This window comes from Acartia tonsa, chromosome 1 (assembly GCF_053477335.1).
Source record: "Acartia tonsa isolate MP-2025a chromosome 1, ASM5347733v1, whole genome shotgun sequence".
In the NCBI taxonomy this organism is placed as follows: domain Eukaryota; kingdom Metazoa; phylum Arthropoda; class Copepoda; order Calanoida; family Acartiidae; genus Acartia; species Acartia tonsa.
The window spans coordinates 59,401,909-59,423,360 of record NC_137260.1 but is presented as its reverse complement, the minus strand read 5'-3'; the positions used below and the strand labels follow the sequence as shown (position 1 = coordinate 59,423,360).

At 33.6% G+C, this 21,452-nt stretch overlaps 1 protein-coding gene across 1 annotated transcript in view; it reads right to left on the bottom strand.

Moving 5' to 3' along the window:
- The window catches only part of LOC145325066 (glycine receptor subunit alpha-2-like), a 55,351-nt gene that overhangs the window by 1,789 nt on the left and 32,110 nt on the right, over nucleotides 1-21,452 (bottom strand). The window contains exons 8-15 of the mRNA XM_080167893.1: nucleotides 17,845-17,884; nucleotides 17,229-17,273; nucleotides 14,648-14,704; nucleotides 12,634-12,736; nucleotides 7,874-8,015; nucleotides 7,238-7,325; nucleotides 5,361-5,458; nucleotides 3,935-3,988 (exon numbers count right to left, since the gene is read on the bottom strand). Coding sequence (XP_080024019.1) covers nucleotides 3,935-3,988; nucleotides 5,361-5,458; nucleotides 7,238-7,325; nucleotides 7,874-8,015; nucleotides 12,634-12,736; nucleotides 14,648-14,704; nucleotides 17,229-17,273; nucleotides 17,845-17,884 — 627 coding nt within the window. The remainder of the gene's footprint in view (nucleotides 1-3,934; nucleotides 3,989-5,360; nucleotides 5,459-7,237; nucleotides 7,326-7,873; nucleotides 8,016-12,633; nucleotides 12,737-14,647; nucleotides 14,705-17,228; nucleotides 17,274-17,844; nucleotides 17,885-21,452) is intronic.

The following is a 21,452-nucleotide window of genomic DNA, read 5'->3' as shown; positions in this document are numbered from 1 at the left end:
CAACCAGAAACATTCATTGGTAATCAGACCAGTCTAATATCACCAACTAATACCTTTTACACCAAAAATATTAGCCGGTTTTTCATAGAATTTTCTTTAATGATTTTGACTCTTCTAACAATACTAACTAGAAATACTAAAAAAAATTTTTGCTAATTACTTAAGTAGCTTTTTGAAGTAGTATTGAGGGCTTTTAAAGCTCCCAAAAGAAATATACTCTCTCTCTCTCTCTCTCTCTCTCTCTCTTTCTCTCTCTCTCTCTCTCTCTCTCTCTCTCTCTCTCTCTCTCTCTCTCTCTCTCTCTCTCTCTCTCTCTCTCTCTCTCTCTCTCTCTCTCTCTCTCTTTTATTGATGTTGTCATCCTTGTAAAATTGGCTTTGGATAAACAATTGTTTTTTTTTTCCTCAGATTGATTTCATACAAATATACAGCCTAAAGTGTCCCACCCTGGAAAAACTTTGATGCTGTGAGAATTGGTGCAAAAAATATGACGTAACAAAAAAAAATTAGCCAATGAGAGGCCGTTATTGACCAATGGTAAAATTTATAGTGGCCTCTCATTGGGTAATTTTTTTTGTTACGTCATATTTTTTGCACCAATACTCACAGCATCAAAACTTTGATAAAATTTTGGCCCCCAGCCAAAATGTGATTGATTTATGCAAAAAAAAGTTACCCATCCAAAAATTGCGACCACACAAGCACTGCAAAGTTTTTATAATCTGCAAAAAGACCTAAAATTATTGAATCAGTACTATGGCTTCCTTGTGCTCCCAGGAAAGGCCTAGAGGAGTAGAATCAGGAACTTTTGTCCGTTTCAAAATATCTCGTTCCTAGCCTTATAAATGACAAAAAAACACCATTTCTTAGGGTTTATTGAGAATTGTCCAATTTTTGGAGTTTTTTTTTATCAAGGTTTTCCCTGGGGCGAGACACTTTAATACAGCCATATTATACTACCACATATTTTTTTTAAAAAAACAAAGATATTTATGTCTTTTGGAGCAAGTCTATTTAAATACGGCTTGCAAAAAAATGAGGAAACTATGTTGATAGTTTCACTTTCTTTAAATCCCTCCGAAAATTTTTTTTTTTAGAATGTATATGTGAAGGAGGACCCCCCCCCCCTTCCCCCCCTCCCTCCAACAACTCTTGGGGGTGGGGACGCCCTGGAGGCTAGGGACAAGTTAATGACAGATAGAGAGGGGACAATGGACTATTTATTACACTAGTCCCCAAAGTTTTATAATAGCGTTTTCTTAATCGTTAGCTTAGTACAACTTTGGGGACTTTAGTGAATTTTGATTTGTTTATTCATTAAAATGAGTGTTCAAACGTTTCAACACAAATTTCAATATCCAGAAGGGGTAATTTTGTATATCATCATTTGAGATGCACATTAATTTATCGGTCATTGTCTTATCCCTTTAGATACCTGGGACCATGAGTAAGACAGAAACTATGTGAATAGAAAACAATGGATTTCAGGAGAAGTTTATTATTAATTTTAGTTGGTAAATTTTATCATAAAATTGGCTGGAGCATATACCCCCCCCCCCCCCCACCCCTAATAATATTTCTAGAGAGTTACACCCTACGTTACTAAAACAAAACCAAAAATTCTTCTAACTAACCGAACCCAGGAATCTAAAGGGATAAGACAATGACCAATAAATTGATATACATCACTAATACCCTTTTTGTAGTGGTTGAAACGTTTGGCCTCCAACTTAATGAATAAGAGTCCCCAAAGTTACTAAGACAACGAAACAGAAAAAATTATTATAAAACTTTGGGGACTAGTGTAATAAACTTCCCATTGTCCCCTTCCTTCATAACCTCTTATGTCTCCAAAAATTTTTAAAGTGGGGGGATGAGGGTATATGCCCTACTTACATTATGATGGAATTAATCCATATTTCTTCAAAATAACAAGGATGAAAATATCTATAAAAGCTAAACTCAATAGACAACACTTAGGACAACTAGGGAGGGAGGGAACATTGGGCTGTTTATTACACTAGTCCCCAAAGTTTTTATAATAACTTTTACTTATTCGTTGGCTTAACAACTTTGGGAACTTTATTAAATTTTGGGTGTTAAGTGTCCAAACGTTTCAACCACTGATTGTGATCTACAGAAATGTTAATTAATTTTGTGTATCATACTTGGGAATGTAGATAAATTTATCAGCCATTGTCTTATCCCTTTAGATCTCTGAGGACAAATACAATATAAACCATAGAATAGCAGAACTTGAAGCAATAAAAGTATATGTTGCAAAATTGCAAAAATGCAGTATACTTATTGAAGGGAAGAATAATGACATTTTTATGGTTTAACACAGGGACGTTTATAGTTCAACCCTTAATATAGAATAGCTTTGCTGTTAAAAAATGTAATTTTTGTAATCCTATACTAAAAAAATCTAGTTATTTTCAACTATAATTCTTAATTCTAATTAGGAATTAATAACAATAAGAAAATCCTTTTTAATACCCAGCAGGAGATATTTTTAAAAGCGAAGCTTTTCTATAATTAGGGTCCGTCCGTACGTCCGTCCGCCCGTTACAATTAGCTCTTTTCGTTAATTTATACAGGTTAGAATTGTCCTATCGATTTCAAACTTTGCATGATGATTCCTTTAATAGTTAGGTACGAATTTGAAAGCGCAGCAACTCTATAATCGTTACCAGAAAGTCCGTACGTCCATGTAAAACATGCTGATTTTTTACTTTTTGACAACAAATATTTGTATGTGAAATTATCCGATTCATCTGATTTTTGGTGTACTGATTCCTATTACAACAAGGTAGAGTGTTATAAGCGAAGCATCTCTGTAATCAAGTCCTAAAAACGTCAGTATGCCCTTAAACAGTAACATGTATTTAATCAGTTTTGCAACAAATTTATTTAAAATTTTGTATAGACAGACATGTGCATTTATATTCAGTTTATTCAGTTCTGACACTCCTTAAGTGTTAATGTTAGTTTGTCCTTCCATTTCAGAGCTTCGCTTTTATGGATGTTGTCATCCTTGTTTAATATATCAAGGACAATTCAAACAAAGACAATTCATAATACAAAGGAGAACTACGTGTGTCTGTCTGTCTGTTTGAAGCTTAAGATCTCAGTAACTTCTGAACACCCCCCAAACCCCCTAAGTGAAAATTTAAAAAAAAAAAATTTTTTAACTAAAATTAAAAATCCGTTAAAAAAATCTAACATACAAAACATTTTGGGACTGCCCATTACTTCTTGGGGCTAAGCCCCTAGAGGCTAGGGGCGAAGGTAGGGAGAATGTAAAACTCATGTGTGTGCCCATGGAACCCCTCACTTTAGGTAAAGAATTTTTTTAGGCGAAGGGCTAAAATATAATAAATTTTCTTTTTTTTAATTGTGGTTAGTCACCCCTAGGTACTCTTGAGATAAATTTCTGATTTTTCTCCACATCCCAATCATTTTGGACTAAAAAACAATCATCCATGGCGGTCGGACTGATTTTTTAACCCGCATTTAGGCCGATAATGTTATCCTTACATTAAAGTAACAGGATGTGTGTTTGTCTATGTGCCAGTCTGTCTGTGTGTCAGCCTGTACCGAAGGATCTCGCTAACCGCTGAACCGATCAGGTTCTCCTTAACAGAGTAGCTTCTCATAGGTCCCGGGAAGGTTTATAACTATTTTGGGGGAGGGTACCATCAACCTCCCAAGAAAAATCGCCTTTAGAAAAAATATCCCCCCTCCGAAAAAAAAAATTTTAAACTAAAATTAAAAACGTGGGGGGGGGGCAAATGTTTTTAAGATTCGTCTTTTAAAATCTAAAATAAGATATTTGGTTATCAAATTCGACTCCCCCCTCCTCAAGTGCTCCTAGAGGCCTATAGGGGCGTAATATGTGAAAATGTATGATATATATACAATAAATTTTTACCTTGTTGGATTTAATTCGCAATAAAGGCAAGGTTGAGATCTTTCTAGTTTGGTCCTGAAATCAAATAGAAGAAATAATAATTTTTAGCAATAAATATTTTTACTCACGTCAGAAGAAGAGCTTTTTAGTAAAATAAAAAGCATTAAGACAAAGAGACAAGGGGAGAAATGGATATAGATTATGCGTGGATATTATGACAGGGGAAAAATTGTCGTCATTTTAGGTTGGTAACATTGAACTTATTTTATTGTTCAGTTCGTTCATCCAGTAGGCTAGAGTTAAAGGGGGGAATTTGTTTTAGCCCGCTGCGTGAACATGAAAATCTGTATAAATCTTTTAGGGGAGTTCAAAGAAAAAGTAATAAAGTAAAAATAATATATACCAAGACAAGCTGACAACAATGAACTTTAAAAATAAACTTATTTCTTAATAATAAATATTAGCTTCTCTATTTCAGGTCAATAAATAACGTACTTTTGGATTTCCAGTGAAGTTTCCACAAAAGATGAACAATACATTAACCACAAAAAATAATTTTTAACAGCTTATAAAGTGTTAGAACTGAATAATCAGAATATAAATGTATTAGAGTCGAAGCAAAATTTGTTGAAAAACTGCTTGAATAATTTTTATGGGCATACTTACATTTTTAGGACTTGATTATAGAGTTGCTTCGCTTATAATATTGTACTTTGTTGTCCCAGGAATCAGAATATAAAAAATCAGATCAATCGGATAATCAGATAACATAAAAATTTGTTGTTAAAAAAGTAAAAAACTCCGCATGTTTAAAATGGACGTACAGACATTCTGGTAATGATTATAGAATTGCTACGCTTTCTAAATCTTACCTAACTACTAAAGGAATCACCATGCAAACTTTGAAATCGATAGGATAATTCTAACATGCCTAAATTAACGAAAAAAGCTATCCGTTACAGACGGAAGGACGTACAGACGGACCGACCCTAATTACAGAAAAGCTTATTTCAGCTTCTCTATTTTAGGTCAATAAGTTATTTTAGATTTCCGGTGAAATTTCTAACAAAAGACGAATAATATATAAAACAAGTTAAACCAAATCGGGGATAAGATACTTGATGTACTTCTCCAATTATGATAAACAAAGTTATCCCTTTTAAAGTTTAAAACTATTGGATAGTTTTGAACTGTTTTGCCTAGACGAAGCGGGGATTAAAGAGGACAAACATATTAGGTTTATTATCCCCCCCCCTAACTACTAAAAAAAATTACAAAATTTTTGGTGCAAAACCTCTATTTACTACATATCAGTTTAGTTTAGACAACTTATTCACAAAAATATACTTAGGTCTTCCCATGCCCCCCAAAAATGCTCCTTCTTCGCAAGAATTTCAATTGCAAAAGCAGAATTGCAAGGACTTTAATGAAAGAAAAATAATATTACCTGGTTTTTGGACCATCCAACAAAGAATTGACGACAGCAAACTCAATGAGAGACAAGAATACAAATACAATGCAGGTCATGATCCAAACGTCAATGGCCTAAAAAATAAACAGTTTTCCGCGGATATAAAATGAACAATTGTTAGATTAAAACCAGTTTTTTTAGCTCCGAGATGCCGAAGGCAAGGGGTACAAAATTTGGTTTTAATATTATGAATGTACATTTTTATGTTCGTAGAAAACTGGATATAATACGATGCTTGACATAATTTTTTTTGTATGGCTGAGAACCGGTTATAATCCACCGGATATTATTCGGTTTCAAATGAATACGAGAAAAATATTTACAGTAGCGGAGCTAATCAATCAAAAACTTTTCAAAGCTTCATTTAAATCCGAAGCAAATTTAGAGCAGCTTTTTGTTGTTTTTTCATAAACTAGCGGTTGCGCCCTTAGCATCTAGGGGCTATATATTCAAAGATATATGGAAGCGCCAAAATATAGCTTCCATCTCAGAACCTATAAGAAGCTTCACTGTAAAGGAGAACCATATGGGTTCAGTGGTTAGTTAGATCCTTCTTTGTAGACAAAAAAAACTTGCTACTGTATATATTAGGATATAGACTATTTCTTTCATAAGAGAAAGCTCTGACCATTAAATTTATACATGTTTGGATATGATTTCTGTAACAATTAGAAAGTATCTGAAAAGTGTAGTAACACGTTACCAGATTGACCATCTTTGTAAATTTAAAACATGTTGATTATACCTTTTTGAAATTAAAAATCTTACAACGATTATATAACTTCATCTCAAACTCAAATGACGTCCATTTAAAGCCTGTGTCATTATTCTGTTTCTTAAATATTAAGTGATATGATTGAGTTCCGCTTTTATGGAGGCTTTAATGCTTGTCTTAACAGACTTAAACCTTACCTCTTTCAATACAAAATGAACTCTACATCACCGAGGAATAGTTTTAAGTATTTTAAATTGGCCCTGATTTTAACAACAAAATTGATTTCCTCCAATTTTCATCAAAGAAATACAATTTAAATGTTTTATTGTAGGAAAAATATAAATTTTACCATGTCTCTATTTAACATGTAGAATTCAAATATTCTAAAAGATATGATGTTTGTCTATCTATCTGTACGCCAAAAGATCTTGCTTACTGCTGAACTGATATGATTCTCCTTCAGTAAGGCCTCGTATGGGTAAAATAAGAAGTTTTTTTTATCTACATATTTTGTTGGGGATAAAGATAAATCGTCCATTTTAAAATCAAATCGATCAAATAAAATTTTTTTGAAAAAGTAATTTTGCCATCTGTTGGATATGCCAAAAAAATTTGCTTTCATAAAATAAATAGAAACACCATAAAATAAAGAATATTTGTTTTTCAAATTCTTTATGAAAACAATATTCACTCCTGTTTTTTCTCATTATTATGTTGAATAGATTTGAATAATCAAATCCAATTTAGAATTTTATTCAATAAAACAACAAGGTGTGTACAAAATTTTTAAGGAGGCAGAGGACAATAGCACTTAATTTAATCTTCAACCCTTTCTCCCAACTGGTTTTAGGGAAACAAACAGAATGCTGTACAATAATAGCGCGGATCACAGAACAATTGCTCAGGGTTCTGCAGCCGCGACTGAGCCTCAAATTTAAATTTAGGTCAGGTTTAGACTCTTTTAAATGGTAAAAGGGTAGGGGGAGAAAGTCTCTCAAAAATCAGCCATGTGACGTCATAAAAATAAGGGATTATTTATATCTTTTTTAGTAGTTTCCTTTTCCACTTCTCCTCTCATCTCCCTCATATTTATGACGTCACGTGTCTGGTTTTTGAGTGACTTTCTCCTCCAACCTACCTTGTGATAAGATACAGGTGGCAAGGACATTTGTGTCTGTGTGTTCTGAGTGGCCAGGGTCAGTAGCGAGGTCACTCCAAGGGTTACCCTAAACATTAACTTTGGTATTAGCGTAACTGCTAACGTTTTAGGTTCGAGTTTGGACCAAACTTAATCATACTTGAGACGTTAAAAAAAGTACCTACTACTGCTACTTCAGGTGTGTTATATTAATGGTAAAGGTAGAGGGAATGCCTTGGCACACAAACAGGCGAAACTCATTACCATACATATTTAGGACTTCTAGACAAGGGTCTTATGATAGGGAAGGTTCTTCAGATCTTTTGGAAAGAGATTATTTTCACCTTAAAAATATGTATCTATATTAAGTTATAACTTTTAAATTGATTTTAGTTTTAGATCAGTAGAGTACCTGGAATTCAGTAAAGTCTTGATAATAACTTTAAACCCAATTTGTGACATGAATTAAATGCTATGCTTAAGTCTAAGTGACATATTTTAACCATTTTTGTTATATTCAGTTAAAAAATACGTATTAAAGATCTAGGGAGGTAATAATTTTCAATGACTTATGTCATGCAAATTATCAATTTAGCAATAATGTTCCAATGTTCTTTTATATTCAAATTGTTGTACCTGGCGGGAGTTGATTCTGGCGGTATCCAGAATGAAATCCAGGACATGATAACAATGAGTACTGATGGTATATACGTGGAGAAGAATAGGAAACCAGGATTACGTCGTAATCTAAACACTGCGGCCAGACACGTAAATGTTCCTAAATCAAAATTAGGGTTTGGTCGGATATCTGGCCAAAGCCGGATATCCGGCAGATTTCCGGATATCCGCAATAATAAATCAGTCGGATTTCCGGTATCCGGATAGTTTCAATATCCTGTATCCGCCTAGATATTGAAAATGGCCGGATATCCAACCAAACCGGATATCCGGCAAAATCCTGATATCCAGCCAAATCGGATATCCGGCAAAATCCTGATATCCAGCCAAACCAGATATCCAGCTGAACCCTAATCAAAATTCAAAATAAGTGTAGTTTAATAAAATATTCAAATTAAATTATATTTAGCCCTTTGTTAATGAATTGTAACTTTTAATTTTAGTCTATAGATTAATGGGGTTTTGTCCTTTTCGTGGCAACGCCTCTTAAGGGTCGTTTCTTAGTATTTTCACAGTAGCTTTTCCTCTACTTCTAGCCCTTACGGTGGGCTCTAACCTTGCGGGGCCAATTGCCTAACCCTGCGGGGCAATCACCTAACTCAATATAACCTATCAAAAGCCATATTGAAAATACGACGAATCGCGTTGCCATGAAGGGGACTATACCCAAATATTCAAATTCAAATTGATCGTTAATAAATTAAAGATAGAAATTTGATTTGTAATAATCATAAATCACATAATTTATTGCTTTTTTTAACTAAAAAATGTCTTAAATTTTTGAGATTATCTATATTTGAATTTTAAAATACACGCATTTGAATTTCTTTTATGTTTAGAGAGTACTAACGAGAATAATAAAATTACATTTTAAAAGCCATATAAATACATCAAAATTTAAATTAATTGTGTTGTTAAAAAAGATTCAATTTTAAAAATGTATTTAAAATGTTACAAGGAAAAGACGAAGCCCAAAATACATAAATTTTGAACCACGTCGTCTTCCTGTGACGTCATATTCTCCATATATTTTTCTTTCCCACTTCTCCTCTCATCTCCCTCATTTTATGACGTCACAGGAAGGCGACGTTGTGCAAAAGTCATGTATTTTGGGCTTCGTCCAAGGAAAATATCAATAGAGCTGCATTTCTAATTATTTTTTTATCTCATACTTTTTATGTGAAGACGTAGAAAGTCCCTCAATGACGTCATAAAAATGAGGGATGAGGAAAGGAGGAGTGAGAAAGAAAACCCTTAAAAAAAGAGATGGATAATCCCTCGTTTTTGTGACGTAACATGCTGATTTTTTGAGTGACTTTCTTCGTCTTCTTTTATGTTTACTGTAAAACATACACTACAGTATTTTAAACCATGGATCTTAAGGGATAAGACAATTGCCCATAAAATTATGTACATCCCCAATGATGATACACAAAATTACACCTTCTGTAGATTACAATTATTTATTAAAACGTTTGGACACTAAATGAACCAACCAATCAAATTGAAAGTTCCCAAGGTTGTTAAGCCATTGAATAAGAAAACATTATTATAAGACTTTGGGGACTAGTGTAATAAAGTGTAAATATTAGACTTCATTGTCCACCAATTAAAGGTAAAATTTTAATGAATGCTTTATTTAGAAAAAGTAGTGTTCAGTTTTGTGAAAGATTAAAAGTTAACACAATGAAGTGTTTAAGCGCTTCTTTGAGAAAATTTAAAAGTTCAATATATAAGACTTAAAATACATCTTACTAAACTTTTGTAGTCTTTGAAGCTCTAATAGTGCCTATGAAAAAAGGTGATAAATGCCCAAATGCCCAAATGACGTTCTAAGAATGGAATGCTCTAATATTACGTCATTCGGGACAATTCTGACAAATTTTCTTTAATTCATCCCCTTATTTATAGGCACTATAAAGAACTTCGTAGTCTAAACAAGGGATATATTGTACTAAAAGTTAAATGTTCACGAATAATTTTATTACAGTGCCGTGTGAGCCATGAAGTTTGTGTAAGATACAAGTTAGTGAGAAAAAAGTAATATGAGTAAGTTTTCTTTCTTTCTTACCAGACTATCTAACTTTATAAGAATTGTATATAACTATATGAGATTATCAAAGTTAGTTAATTGCTTACAAAATTTGCAATAAAACAAGGATGACAAAATCCATAGAAGCGAAGCTCTGAAATGTTATGACAGACGAACATTAACTCTTGTAGTGTCAGAACTGAATAATCAGAAAATACATGTATAAAAGTCGAAACAAAATTATAATTAAATTTGTTGCAAAACTTTTCAAATACATGACACTGTTTAAGGACATACTTACATAGGATTTGATTATACAGATGCTTTGCTTATAGTATTGTTCTTTGTGTCCTAGGAATCAGTATTTAAAAAATCAGATCAATCGAATAATCCTATCACATAAAAATAAGCTGTAAAAAAAAGTTAAAAATCAACATGTTTAAATTATACGTACGAATACTCTGGTTATGATTATAGATTTGCTACGCTTTCTAAATCATGCCCAACTACTACAGGAATCAACAAGCAAAATTTGAAATCGATAGAATTATTCAAACATGCATAAATTACCGAAAAAAGCTATCCGTTACGGACATACGGACCGATCCTAATTATAGAAAAGCTTTGTTTTTAAAAAAGAGTTGGGTGAAAAAGGTCAGTGCTATGTATACTAAAATATATAAGTTGGAAAGAATTTAAATGGTAAGAGGGAGATTTGAAATTCCTTCCAACTTATATATCTTAATGCATACGCATTTTTTTAAGTCGCACTTTTTAGCAAGCTTTCGTGCCCATCTATTGCAGCTGTGCTATTCTTCAAACAAACAGCAGTCGAAAATCTACCGGCTAAATATAGATTTAACAGCTTTAACGGCTGCTTTTCTGCTAAACATTAATAAGACGAGTAGTATTTTAAATAATCCAATGCTGTACAGTGTACGCTCTTTTAAAATTTGTCCTTATTCATAAAGGTTAAAAATTATGATTTTTATCAAAATTAATAATTTAAATTATTTGGATTCAAAATGTTATTATACAAAATTGATGTCATATTTCTAACTATTGGTTGGTGGGGGGATATCCGGTATCCGGATAGTTTCAATATCCGGCATCCGGCCAGATATTGAAATGGCCAACCCTAGTTGATTTGCCTATCTACAGATATTTAAATACCTCATAGTTCCTATCGTGTATTAAAAATAAGGGGAGTATTGTAGTTTTTCTCCGGCTTTCCAGCCCTTGTAGGGAGCCTAAATCCAGAGGGGCAGGTACCTGCGATGCCCTGACAATGAGGGGCTACCCAGTACCCAATACAACCTAGCTACCCAGTACACAATACAACCTAGCTACCCAGTACACAATACAACCTAGCTACCCAGTACCCAATACAACCTAGCTACCCAGTACCCAATACAACCTAGCTACCCAGTACACAATACAACCTAGCTACCCAGTACCCAATACAACCTAGCTACCGAGTACCCAATACAACCTAGCTACCCAGTACACAATACAACCTAGCTACCGAGTACACAATACAACCTAGCTACCCAGTACCCAATACAACCTAGCTACCCAGTACCCAATACAACCTAGCTACCCAGTACACAATACAACCTAGCTACCCAGTACCCAATACAACCTAGCTACCGAGTACCCAATACAACCTAGCTACCCAGTACCCAATACAACCTAGCTACCGAGTACCCAATACAACCTAGCTACCCAGTACCCAATACAACCTAGCTACCGAGTACCCAATACAACCTAGCTACCGAGTACCCAATACAACCTAGCTACCCAGTACCCAATACAACCTAGCTACCGAGTACCCAATACAACCTAGCTACCCAGTACCCAATACAACCTAGCTACCCAGTACCCAATACAACCTAGCTACCGAGTACCCAATACAACCTAGCTACCCAGTACCCAATACAACCTAGCTACCGAGTACCCAATACAACCTAGCTACCGAGTACCCAATACAACCTAGCTACCCAGTACCCAATACAACCTAGCTACCGAGTACCCAATACAACCTAGCTACCCAGTACCCAATACAACCTAGCTACCGAGTACCCAATACAACCTAGCTACCCAGTACCCAATACAACCTAGCTACCGAGTACCCAATACAACCTAGCTACCGAGTACCCAATACAACCTAGCTACCCAGTACCCAATACAACCTAACTACCGAGTACCCAATACAACCTAGCTACCCAGTACCCAATACAACCTAGCTACCGAGTACCCAATACAACCTAGCTACCCAGTACACCAATACAACCTAGCTACCCAGTACCCAATACAACCTAGCTACCCAGTACCCACTACAACCTAGCTACCCAGTACCCAATACAACCTAGCTACCCAGTACCCAATACAACCTAGCTACCCAGTACCCAATACAACCTAGCTACCCAGTACCCAATACAACCTAGCTACCCAGTACCCAATACAACCTAGCTACCCAGTACCCAATACAACCTAGCTACCCAGTACCCAATACAACCTAGCTACCCAGTACCCACTACAACTTAGCTACCCAGTACCCAATACAACCTAACCTAACCTGACCCAAAGTAAAAAACAAACGAAAGCTCATCACTTATTTTAAATTTATTTTAAAATAAGGGGTTCTGTGCTCGCCCAGGCACTTTAAGGTAAACCGCCATGAAACCTGTGCTGTAGTCAATGGTGCAATCTTCAGTGGTGGCATGCTTCAACTCCAGTTGGGGCAATGAAATCTCGGGGCTTACAAACAACGGGTCTGTAAAGTTCCACTGAAATAATGAATTTATAGGATGCTTTCTATTCTTATATCAAAGTAAAAGGATGTCTATTTGTGAGTCTGTCTGTGTTTAACAGAAGATCTCACTAACCACTTTATTGTAAGTGTTGATTAAGGTTCTGGATACTTTCGGGGGGGGGGGGGAGAATACCACCACCTTCCCAAAAAATTACCACTCCAAAAAAATTTTGTTTTATGTTTTTTTAAACCCAAAAGTGATAGTTTGTGAGGAAGTGGGCTTCCCCCCCCCTCCCCCTCCAACCTAAAGTGCCCCTAGAGGCCTCTAGGGGGCGTATCTCCTAGTCCATTCCAAAGCCAATTCAGATTTCTTGGTGAATAGATACAATAATTTTTAAATATCACTTTTTATTTTAAAAATAATAATTTGATGTCGTAGGAATTATAACTTAAAACAAGATTTTAATAAATCATTATATACAAGAAATTCAAAATTTAAAAATGCTCATTATATTTTCTCAAACAATAGAATTTAGTTGGTTTTTAAAGTCATTTTAACGACATTGCAACTCATTCTATATAATTAAAACTGTTTTTTTAGAATTATTACAAGGATTCAAAATAACTTTTTGTATTGTTCAACAGAAGGATGAAACAGTAAAAAATACCCCAAATAATTTGTATTTATAAAAACTTATGTTTTATGAACTGTTCATTCATGTATAGTTAACCAAAGAAAGAACAAAATTCTATTTGATTCTACTTTTACATATAGACATAACAAGGATGACAGCATCCATAAAAACGAAGCTCTAAAACGATAGGACAAACGGACATTAACACTTATATAGTGTCAGAACTGAATAGTCAGAATATAATTGAATACGAGTAGAAGCAAAATTGTGAGTAAATTTGTTGAAAAACCTCTTGATGCAGGATAATGTTTGTGAATATACTTACATTTTTAGGACTTCGCTTATAATATTGGCCTTTGTTGTCCCGGGAATCAGTATACCAAAAATCAGATCAATCGGATAATTAGATCACATAAAAATTTGGTAAAAAAGTAAAAAATGTCAACATGTTTAAAATGGACGTACGGACATTCTGGTAGAGATTTTAGAGTTGCTACATAGTAACTAACTACTACAGAAATCACCATTCAAAGTTTGAAGTCAAAAGGACAATTCTAACGTGCCTAAATTAACGAAAAAAGCTATCCGTCTTGGACGGACGCACGGACCGACCCTAATTATAAAAAAAGCTTCGCTTTAAAAATTCATCTACGGTTAGGTAACTTTTATAACATGCGACAGACGGACAAGGGAAATTTTGGAGACCATTGTTGTAAAATTGTCTGAGATCGACGAAGCCCAATCTGTACCACTTTTGATTCCTGTGACGTCATATAAATGAGGGAGTTGAGAGGAGAAGTGGGAAAGAAAACCCCTTAAAAAGAGACGGAGAATCACTCGTTTTTATTACGTCACAGGAATCAAAAGTGATACAGATTGAGCTTCGTCCTGAGATCAAAGCAATAGAGCAAGCATCAAGACAGTTTGCTTAGGAAAAGTTACATCCATACGGCCTTATTTCAAAAGGCGTGCAGAAAAATCCTTGACTATAGACTGAATTGGAATGCATTTATCAATTTTTGGAAGCTTCATTATTTTGACCATTTGTACCTTCTGCAGCAAATTCTGACACTTAACGATGGATATAAAATTAACCTGTGACCGAAGTATGAAAGAATATCTATAGAAAGAAATAAATAACTAATAAATATTAATACTGGACCTTCAGCTGTAATTTCAGGCACAAATCATTTATAACAATAATATTTAAACTTTTAGATAAAAAAAAAAATAAGGTCGTACAATCAAAGAATCGATTGTCTGATGGATAGAGGGTAAATTGTCAAGTTCATTTAGAAAAAAATTTTTACCTTAAAAATGAGATCTGTTGTTGTATAGGATAAAGATTCAATCATAATGTAACAAATCTAAAATGTAAGAATATGTTAACCAGGGTTGGCAACATTATTGAAGCAATTTTTAATTATTCTTGTATGAAATTGATGTTAGGATTTAATTGATTTGATTTTTCTAACCGAATTACCGACAATAGAACTATATGCAATATGCATACCTAAAAACATTCTTTTAAAACTCGATTTGAAAACATTAGGGTAAAACACTAGAGGGAGAATGGGTTTATTAATGGTATCACAATCCCCATTTCAACCACCTTGTGCAACCTTTCTATTGGTTCATTGAAAATCAACCAATGGTGTCGCTTATGTTAACACAGCCAAGTAGCAGAAAATAATTTTAAAAGGAAGGAAGATAGTATAGATATGTTTTGAAAACCACAATTTTGAATTACTAGTTTATTGAAACTTTCAAGCTATTATGCAGATCATAAGTCAAACAGAAACAAGTAAGACAGCATTCATAAGTAGCAGGGATAGCTATTGTAACAATCAATTCTACAAAAAATCACGAAACCTTTTAAATAATTTGGAATTATATTTTGTTTTCTCATGTAAGTGAAGAGGGGTGGGTGCGAAGGGGAGGAAAAGGGGATGGTGGTTGTGGGGAAATTTTCCTTTAGAATATTTTTGTCAGAATATCATTCCCTTTTCCCTGATAAGTATCAAAGCAAATCAATCACGGATTTACCAACGGACAAAGTGAGTTATTGAGCTGATGTACAGTGATCATACAAAAGAAAGAAAGATCATAAATATAAATATAACAAACCACAAACAAATTTACAACATGCCTTTTGTAGAATAAGTGACAAATCAACTGACTAATTTTTCCAACAATAGAGTAGCCTTGCAATAAATAGAATAGCTGCAAATTTTTATATTACATATAATACAAAGTAGCTTGATGTTTGTCTGTCCGTCCGTTTGTCTGTCTGTCTGCCCGTCCCTTAAGATCTCGGTACTACTGAACCAATTGGATTCTACTTTTCAGGGAATATATCTACTGGTCCTTTGGTGGTTTTGGCTATTTTCTTGGGGGGGGGGAGGGGGGGGACACCCGCAACAACAAAAATACCTCCATTTTTTTCAATTAATTTAAGATTAATGTAAAAGTAATGGACAAGCACCAATTACCTCTTAGGGCAAAGCTCCTAGAGGCTAGGGGCAAAGCCGCTTGTTATTTATATATGTATACCTTCTGTTGTAAAAAGCTGCATCAGCTCTATAAAATGTTTGAAAGGGCAGCAGTATCTTTATTGCAAACTATGATTTATGAATATTGATGTTGATATTAGGCCTGGACTCTTATCAGAACACAACAGTTGAATATTAAAATTTGTGCCCTGAACATATTTCCCTTTACTAGTAAATGAAATATCATAAAAGTAAACAAATGCCATTTATGTAATGATTCTTTTATAAAATCAAAATTAGATATGTGCTTGTTTACATAATATTTTTAAAAGCGAAGCTTTTCTATAATTAGGGTCGGTCCGTCCGTAACGGACAGCTTTTTCGCTAATTTTGGCATGTTAGAATTGTCCAATTGATTTCAAACTTTGCATGGTGATTCCTGTAGTAGTTAGGTACGATATAGAAAGCGTAGCAACTCTATAATCATTACCAGAATGTACGTACGTCCATTTTAAACATGTTGATTTTTTTACTTTTTAACAACAAATTTTTATGGAATCTAATAATCAGATTGATCTGATTTTTAGTACACTGATTCCTGGGACAACAAAGTACAATATTATAAGCGAAGCAACTCTATAATCAAGTCCTAAAAATGTAAGTATGTCCATAAACATTATTCTGTATCAATCAGTTTTTCAACAATTTTACTTACAATTTTGCTTCAACATTTATACATTATATTCTGATTATTCAGTTCTGACACTATACAAGTGTTAGTGTCCGTTTGTTCTACCGTTTCAGTGCTTCGCTTTTATGGATGTTGTCATCCTTGTTTTGTCTTATTTCCATTGTTTATTCTTTTAATAAAGTCAAAGGATCTCTATCTGTGTTTACCGAAGGATATCGCTAACCACTAAACCGATATGGTTCTCCTTTAAATGGTAGCTTAATATAGATCCCCTGAAGGTTTATAACTATTTTGAGGGAGAGGGCGTAGTCAATAGTCTAAATTATAACATAATAACAGGCATGTTAGAATGGACTTTTTTGATTTCAAACTTTGCATGGTTTTTTCCTGTAACAATATTAGAAAGTGTAGCAACTCTGTAATCAACCAGAAAGTCAGTAATTTTAAACTTGATGATTTTTAGCTTTAAAAACAGTATGCATATGATATAATCATCCTATTAACCTAATTTTTGGAATATTGATTCCCAGGACCATTAGGCATAATGCCAAGGGTGAGGCATTTCTATAATTAAGTCTTAAATTAAATGTCCATATTAAATTAAAAGCTTTAACCTGGGTATCATGGGAAAATGGGAAAATTAATAGTTACAGCTCTTACCTGGGAATCATGGGAATATAGGGAGAAATTAATAGTTTCACCTCTTACCTGGGTATCATGGGGATAATGAGAGAAATCCATGCCACAGGATAACTAAATGAAAGGTGCATTAGTTTTTAGTTTTATTGGCATGGTAACTTTTCCTATTTAAAAAAAATCTGACGTCATAAAAATAAGAGATGGGAAGGAGTGGGAAAGAAAACCCCTAAAAAGAGATGGATAATACTTCATTTTATGACGTCACATGCTAAATTTTTGAGCGACTTTCTCCCCTCACTGTCCGACTTTTAAGATCATGAGGTCTCTACTTTAGAGACGATTAAAATAAGTTCTAGGAAGGTTTAAGGCTATTTATTTATAAATTAAAGGTTTTGGGGATATTTCCTGCCCCCTTGCTCTCTCTTCATAAACAGAGGCCTTAGTTGGTAATTTTTTTTAAGGAAGCCTTAGTTAGGTATCCTTGACCTACTGGCAGCTGTTCTTTAAATTCGGCAGCAGTTATTAAATTCTTAACTTTTTCTCATGATCATTATCCATTTTATTGACTGCTGCAAAATTTATGATTTAAAAAAAATTATGGTTTAAAAGTGGACTTGAATTATAATAACTCTCTTTATTAAAGATAATGTTAAAATTCTAACTTTGATTTTAAAAGAATACTTACTTTTACAGTGAGCTTTACCATATACATCAAATGTTTATCCCTAGATAAAAATAAAATTTGTTTGAGATAAGTGGATCTATGTTTTGTATTACCTAGGGTTGAGCCGGATATCCGGCAATTTTCAATATCCGGCCAGATACCGGATATTGAAACTATCTGGTTATCGGGCCAGATACTAAGTGATTTGCCGAATTTTTGGCGTTGGCCAGATATTCAGCCGGATACTGGATAACCGGCATTCGAAATCAGCCGGATATCCGTTATCTGGTTAAAAAAGTATCAGGCCCAACCATAGTATTACCTAAAAACTCTAAAAGTCTTCATCCATAAATTACCATACATATTTCAAATATTTGTGATTTTAAAAGTGGATCTAATGTAAAATGGATCGTATTCGTGTTGGTCTGACTGTAATTCCCTCTTTCTAACTGTCTGCATTGCTGCTCTCTATTAGGTTCTCTCTCCGGTATAAAAATATGCTGTACCACACTGTTGTGTGGTTGCATTTTTTTACTGTGATTGAAACGAAAAAAATAAAGTATAAGGGAGATACGGAAAGTGTAATGTGTGACGTCATAAAAATGCGTCTAAAAAGGAAAGATGAAAGGAAAAGTGGGAAAGGAAACCCCTAGAAAAGAGATGGATTATGACATATTTCTATAACGTCACACACAACACTTTCCGTATCTCCCACTGGTGAAATATCCCTTTTTTGTATACGTTTCAGTTTCAATCACAGGTTTTAAAAAAATGCAACTACTCCATGCAAGTTACAAAACATGGCAGATTACACTGTTAAAAATAATTTTTTTTTTAGCATCAGATAATACTATATATTCTTCACATTAATGTATAGTATCAATCCGTACATTATAGGAAAAAAAACCCCATTACGATACAAGGAAGTTTTCAATACTGTATTGGGTATTAGATATTGTACTGTGGAGTAACATGTAGTACTAAATAATGTATTTGTCTGTAGAGTATTATCCAATACGCTCTTGGGAATAAAATTCAATACGGTAGAAGTAAGTTTTTAATACTCTCCTTTGCAATTTTTGATACCCTCTATCATAATTTTTGATACGCTGTAGAGTATGAAACTGTTTTACTTTGGATGAAAGATCAGTTTATAATTTATGATTATTATATGTACATATACATTTTATTATATCAACAAACATACCAAGCAGAGCCATAAAACATTAATTTAAATGTAAATTTAGTAAAAAAAATTACTTTAAAGATGTTTAGGGCTAAACATGATCCTTAAAAATAAAAACTATGGTCAGCCATAATTACAAAAATCAAAACTATAAATCTGAGCATAAATAGTAACTTTTCATCTTTGTCTAAAACGACCAAGCCATTGCTGGAAATACTTCCATGAGAGGTGTGCACGATTGGTGTCTGTTTCAATTATTCTTTACAGTACAGATTCGTACCCTAGAAGGTATGAATAGTTACTATTTTAATATACTATTCTCTTGTGTATTGTCCAATACTCTACAGCGTATCAAATATTACTATATTAAATCAGCTCATACCAATAACGAAATTAATTCGGAAGAAAATCACGAAACCTATATGGTTTTTCAGCTGTCGTTGGGGGGCAACACATCGTAAAATTGACGACCTCTCATTTGCCCCCCAAATATTATTTTAGATTTATTTTGCTTGTTATACCTTATTCCTGATATTAAATAAACTTTACTCCAGCGTATTTTCCCATACGATAGAGGGTAACAAATATTACTATTTTAATACACTATTCTACAGCGTAATTTCCCGTACGATAGAGGGTATCAAATATTACTATTTTAATAAACTTTTCTACAGCGTAATTTTCAGTATGATAGAGGGTATCAAATATTACTATTTTAATAAACTGTTCTACAGTGTAATTTTAATAAACTATTCTACTAGCACATTTACGAGTCCAATACTCTCCAGAGTATCAATTGATACTAAATAAAAAAATTATTTTTAACAGTGTACGCAAAATGTAAGCAAAATCTCAAGCACAATTTTCATTTTATATATACCTAATGATGACAAATTACGGGAAATTTTCCCAAATTTCTTATTTTGAAATTTGCTCTTCATCCTAATATTCAACATTCAAATATGAATCAAGTGCTCAGAAAAAGTTTAAGATAACATTTTTAAAAGCGAAGCTTTTCTATAATTAGAGTTGGTCCGTCCATACGTCCGTAATGGATAGCTTTTTTCGTTAATTTAGGCATGTTAGAATTGTCCTATCGATTTCAAACTTTGCATGGTGATTCCTTTAGTAGTTAGGTACGATTTAGAAAGCGTAGCAACTCTGTAATCATTTCCAAAATGTCCGTACGTCCATTTTAAACATGTTTTTATTTTTTTTTATTTTTTTAACAACAAATGTTTATACTATGATCTAAAGGGTGTGCAAAAAAAAATGTGGACATTTTTTAAATTGAAATTGCGCGGCTTGTGTTAATAGTAGAAAAATGTTACGCATATCGTTAGAACCGCTAGGAAGCAGGGATAAGGGATGGGAAACGTAGGAAAATATTATTTCAGGCCTATTTCAAGCCTAGGCCTATTTCTAGCCTAATAAACCAGTTTTGGGATAGCGCAGTGGTTCGTATAAAATGCTAATGAAAAAGCTGTGTGTGTGTGTGTGGATAAAGTATAGAATCAAATTCAGGTAGCTAGTTTAAAGTAAAAAACATAACTTTTTATAAACCTATATATTAATGGCTTTTGTTAAAATGAAGTTTTTTCTCTCCCAAAATTTTTTATCTTTTACTTTGGTAATTTGAACTGTCAGAAAGCTATCGTTGGGTTTCCCTCAGACAGATTTTAGTTTGTATTATTTGCATTTTTATTAATGAGTAAAAATTTTATTTGAAAATTTCATTGCTAATTAAAATTCAAAATAAATAAATAAATATGCACTTGGGTAACATTCTATCAAGTTCTTTGGATACTATACTGGATATAATGTAATGATATATCTGTACTGTGTTGTATTGTACAAAAATTAGGGTGAAGGTGTTGTATCAACTCCGTACTAAATTTTTAAAATTCAAAATACAACATCTAATTTATAAACTACCAAATGAAAATTCGTAGCTACCTTCTTTCCAAAAAAATAATCCCGTTATTTTTGTTTTTTCTATGTGGCCCTTTTTTAGTGTTTAACTCTAAGCAGATTTAATAATTAAACTAATGTGATCTAACACCATTTATATTTATTTTTTCGTAGCAGACGAAATCATTATTTTTTCTAGAATTGTCTGCTTGTAAAATTTCCGCCATCTGTGATTTGGGCTTGTTTTGTATCAACCAATCACAGAACACTATTGGTTTAGAGCGGTAGCCAATATGAGCCGTCCGCCAGTAAGGTCATTAAATTAGGCAAATGGTAAAAGTTGCATGATCCCTTTCAAAACCAGGCCGAGACCTAATTTATGGCCAGGTTTCCTATCCCTTATCCCTGCTAGGAAGTCGATTTTTTGGAAATATAAGAACGATTCCTCTGCTATGTATAGTTTTTGAGATATGTGGTAAAATGTTCCAACTGACTTAAAACTTGACTTGCAAGTAAATCATTAAAGATTAAA